The 4,865-nt window shown below is 49.0% G+C and overlaps 1 protein-coding gene across 1 annotated transcript in view; it reads right to left on the bottom strand.

Annotated features, from left to right (window-relative positions):
- The window catches only part of TRPV1 (transient receptor potential cation channel, subfamily V, member 1), a 23,061-nt gene that overhangs the window by 16,004 nt on the left and 2,192 nt on the right, over positions 1 to 4,865 (bottom strand). Inside the window, exons 5-8 of the mRNA XM_010847480.1 lie at positions 4,564 to 4,862; positions 3,181 to 3,360; positions 1,554 to 1,712; positions 79 to 174 (exon numbers count right to left, since the gene is read on the bottom strand). Of these exons, the coding sequence (XP_010845782.1) occupies positions 79 to 174; positions 1,554 to 1,712; positions 3,181 to 3,360; positions 4,564 to 4,862 (734 nt within the window). The remainder of the gene's footprint in view (positions 1 to 78; positions 175 to 1,553; positions 1,713 to 3,180; positions 3,361 to 4,563; positions 4,863 to 4,865) is intronic.

Raw genomic sequence — 4,865 nt, 5'->3', positions numbered from 1 at the left:
GTGGTGAGCACTGAATGAGTCTCTTGGTTTTTTGTTTAGGTGATAATGGAAACTCACAGCGTGGGAAGGAATGCTTACCCCTCGGGAAAAAAAGTAGATACCACCTGCCACAGAAATAATCTCTCCAGTGATTCGGAAATAGTCCCCTACCGTGTGTTTCGGCTTAAAGGGAGGCTGCAAAGGACAAAGAGATTAATGATTCCACTCACTCACTCATTCATTCATTCAACAAACATTTACCAGGTGCAAAGCCTTGTGATTAAGACCCAGCCCCTTCTGGAGAGGCTTAGTCTCCATCAGGAGAGACCCAAAGACAATGCATTACTATGGGGACACCTGCAAGGAGACAGGACCTGATTCCCAAGTGGTAAGAGGAAAGCCTCCAGGTGGTAAGAGGAGCATCCCTGATGTACTGTGCTGTCTCTCGGATGATGCCCTAGTCTAGAGTTCTGCTTGGCTGGGAGGATAGTGGTGGCATAGGTGGAAACACCCTTACAGACACATGCCATGTGCTTCCTGCTGTTCCCACAGCCTATGGTGAACCCCTGATCTCCCAGGACTGTCAAGGTTTCCCTCAGATGATGAAAGGAATGTGTGTGTTGTCCTTGTGTTTCAGTCACAGTGTTCTAGAGTGGGTTTCCTTTCAGCCTACCATCCATATTTCATAAGCACTGGTTCACTGCTGCTGCTGCTGCTAAGTCACTTCAGTCGTGTCCAACTCTCACTAGCTCATTTCATTAGCACATTTCTCTTTTCTCTTAAAGTCAACCCTGGAAGCCCAGTGATTAAGACCCTGTGCTTCCACTATAGGGAACGAAGGTCCAATCCCTGATTGGGAAACTAAGATCTCATATGCATTCAGCAAGGCCAAAAATATAAATAAATAAAGTAAACTCGTTAGATGGCCTTAATAGATGTATAGAAATCAGATTCCACCTAACTAGGAAGTTGAATTTTTCAACCAAATTTATAAGCAAGGCACTCTGGAAATAAAGGCAGCAAGTTAAGTGCTGGGATATTGAATGAAGGACTCAGTTAAGAAACTTGAGGTAGCCTATGGCTTCTGATAGCAGGAAAAATCTGATCTTAGGTTGATCTGATGCATGGTCCAGGGCCTTGCAGTACTCAAAGTCTGTGTCCAGGGAATGAATCATGTGTGAATGAGTGAACAAAAGCGGGCAGAAGAGAGAGTTGGCAATGTGCTCAGGGCTTGCACCACCCACGACCCTGAAGATACCCAGCATAGCAGAGAGCTGCTTCCAGCCCCCTAATTCCTGCATCCTTTCCAACCTAGTCCCCCCGCCCCGCCCCTACAATCAGGTACCTCAGCGACCACAGGCTCAGCCTCTCAGAACCAGGAGGCCGAAGAAGGGGCTGAGAACACGAAGCAGGTGCAGGACAACCAGGAGAAGGAAGACTGAGAACAGGAATGTAAGATCTCCAGGCGACCCTTCCATGTCTCCTGGGCCCCGCCTGGGTCCAGGGTCTTGGGGTCTTCTAGGAACGCCCATCCCCTGCCCTCTTCCCCCTTGAGGCCCAAGCCTCAGGCGCACCCGGCCTCCCGCAGGTCTGTAGTAGGCGACCGTGGTGAAGATGATCATATACAAGCAGTAGACGAAGAAGTTGAAGTAGAAGATGCGCTTGACGAATCTGTCCCACTTGTCCTGCAGGAGGCGGTTCAGCGGCTCCACCAAGAGCATGTCATGGCGATTCTAAGGGAAGCAAAGAGAGGTGAGGCCCACTCCTCCCAGTAAGATCCGCCTTTCAGGCCCCCTTCAGCCCCAGGGACTCTTCATACCCACTTTCTGAATGACCACGCCCTTGGCCTGAGCAGCAGCAGAGGGTCACAGGTCTGGACCAGCAGGCTGCTTGAATGGTCCACCCTCTAGCTGTGTAACCCCTACGGTGCAGTGAAGCAGTGAAGAAGAGGTATGATTGGACTAGTGACTCTACGATGGACCCAAATGATGCAAATGAATTTTGTAAGAGGCTAGGGGACTAGGAGAAAATCAAACATCTGAAACATGTGCAGTAGAGAAAGGAGCAATTCATTTTATAACAGGAGCCTCTATGTACTAAAAGGATGAGGCAAATGGTCCAGTAGAAAAGATGGCAAAGGATAATGAATGTTGCTATTCTGCCAAAGAAATACAAATGGTTGAAAACCTATGAAAAAATTCTCAACCTGACAGCAATCAAGAAAACAAGAATTAAGACATCAATGAAATAGCTGTTTGGGCTCCATGGACTTAAACTAGTTTTGGAAAAAAAAAAAAAAAGAAAGGTAATACCCAGGTTGGCAAGGACTTGGGTAGACGTGTACCTACTGATGGTAGGCAAGTGCACTCATGCAATCTTTTTGGAGGACGTTCATTCTGATTTAGCAATTCCAATTCAGATGTCCTTCATAGAAAAATTCTCAAGCCCATGCCAAACAACCTGCAGCATGTAGTAGGAAAAAACTGGAAATAACTCAGAAGGCCTCCTATGGATATTCACCCCCATCCCTATTGACTGCAACAGCAGCAGCACCAGCTATCATGGAACACTTACAGTGATGCTGTTGCTCTTCAGTCGCTAAGTTGTACCCAACTTTTTTGTGACCCCATGGACTGTAGCCCACCAGACTCCTTAGTCTATGGATTTCTCAGACAAGAAAGAATATTGGAGTGGGTTGCCATTTCCTTCTCCAAGGAATCTTCCCAACCCAGGGATTGAACCCATGTCTCCTGCATTGGCAGGCAGATTCTTTACCACTGAGCCATCTGGGGAGCCCCGTATTTGCAGTCATTTTTTTAAAATAAAGTAGACCCATATGTGCTGATATAAAACTATCTATAAGACATGCCACTAAGTGAAAAAAAAAAAATGGTTGTTCTGTACTATATATAGTATGATCCCATTTATATAAACAAAATGAAGCTACATGTTTTCATGCGGTATAAATGGAGGATTCTTGTCTATGTACTTTTGAAATGCTAAAGTTTTATTGTAATATTATCATGTATAGAGTGTATGATACAGGAAGACATTCAGTGGGAATACATGGGGTGGTGAGGCGGCAGGATACAAGCCCCAGGTAGCAGGTGATGGGAGGACCGGCAGAGTCAGACCATGGGCTAGAGAGGGGGCTGGGGTTGCGGTGAGACCGCAAGCTGGGTCCCACCCCAGTCCACTCACAGGGGTCTCGCTGCTACTGTAGGCGATCACCTCCAGCACCGAGTTCTTCTCACAGGTGTCGATACAGGACAGGTCGTAGAGTGAGGAGTGCACAGGCCCGTAAGCCCACTCGGTGAACTTTCTGGACAGGTGCCTGCACTCAGGTTCCTGGATCTCCCTCTGGAGAATATAAGCCAAGACCTGCCCCAGGGACACAAGAACCTGTTAGAGGCCAGCCTGAGGCCCTGAACAGGCCACTAGCTCTGTTCCAAGAATAATTCTGCTTCTGAGTCCATTGAAGACCCTGCCCAAGCCCCAGGAGGGTCCCCACCCACATTCAGCAATCTCTTAACTGCTTTCTAGATCAAGCTGCCCAATACCTCAGACCTATCACCTGATCATACCTGGCCCCCCAATTCTCAGTGAAGGACTGCAGTGGTCCCCTCTAGAAAACCTCAAGCCAAAAGGAAATAAAGAAAATTCGAGAAATACAACCAAAGTTATAAAGCCAGGTTTCTCGTCCTAAGAGACTCAGTATGGGCAGGGACCAGCTCCCAGAATCCCCTGGTACTGAGAAACTCCCACCCCACCCCCAATTCCCAGCTGCCCAGCCCCATCTTCAGCCTTCCATGGCCTGACATCATCCACAGACTTGGAAGCCTGTCCTACCCCATTAGGACTCCCTATCACCTAAAAGTCCTGTCTTGCATGACAAAGCACCAACAGTTTCTCTTTCCATTTCACTCTTGGCTCAGCCCACCCTCACCCCATGGTTTGTTGGTGATGCTCAGAGTTGAAAATCAGAAACGGCCACATGTGGGCAGCCTGGACGGGAGGGGAGTTTGGGGGATAAGGGGTACATGTATATGTACTCAGCACAGCTGAGTCTCTTCACTGTTCACCTGAAACTATCACTGCTTATTAATTGGCTGTGCATGCTTGTGTGCTCAGTTGCTTCAGTCATGTCCGACTCTTCTTGACCCCATGGACTATAGCTCGCCAGGTTCCCCTGTCCATGGGATTCTCCAGGCAGGAATACTGGAGTGGGTTGCTGTGCCCTCCTCCAAGGGATCTTCCCAACTCAAGGATCGAACCCATGTCTCTTGTTTCCTGCATTGGCAGACAGCTTCTTTACTGCTAGCACCACCTGGGAAGCCCTAACTGGCTATACTCCAACGCAAAATAAAAAGTTTAAAAAGAAATAGTATAGGAAAGAGAAAAGAACTGGCCATATGTGTGCTGCTGGCTTCTGCTCAGCACTTCACAATTCCTCTGGCTTACTTTAATGCCCCCACCCTTCTAACCCCCTACAGGCTGATGTGGAAGCTTCATCTGATGCCAGAAGTTCAGAAAGGCAGGCAGACCCCCTCCCACCTCATCTCAGGCATGACTCCCCCTCCCTACCCCGATCTTCCCACTCCGGGCGGCCAGAGCCAGCGGCGTCAGCCCCTTCTTGTTGGTGAGCTCCTCCAGCTTCAGCGTAGGGTGGATTTTGGCCCCCAGGATCAGAATCTCATTGTACATGCTCGTCACGAACTTGGTGTTGTCAGCCGTGTTGTCGGCCACCTCCACCAGCGCGTGCAGAACCGTGTTGCCCACTGAGTCCCTGGCACTGATGTCGGCTGGCTGCCAGGAGTTCTGCAGCAGGAACTTCACGATGCCCAGCTGGTTGGTACACGCAGCCAGGGAGAGGGGCAGCTCACCTG

This window comes from Bison bison, unplaced genomic scaffold, assembly GCF_000754665.1.
Source record: "Bison bison bison isolate TAMUID 2011002044 unplaced genomic scaffold, Bison_UMD1.0 scf7180017864249, whole genome shotgun sequence".
Classification (NCBI taxonomy): Eukaryota; Metazoa; Chordata; class Mammalia; order Artiodactyla; family Bovidae; genus Bison; species Bison bison.
This window is presented reverse-complemented; position numbering and strand designations above follow the sequence as displayed.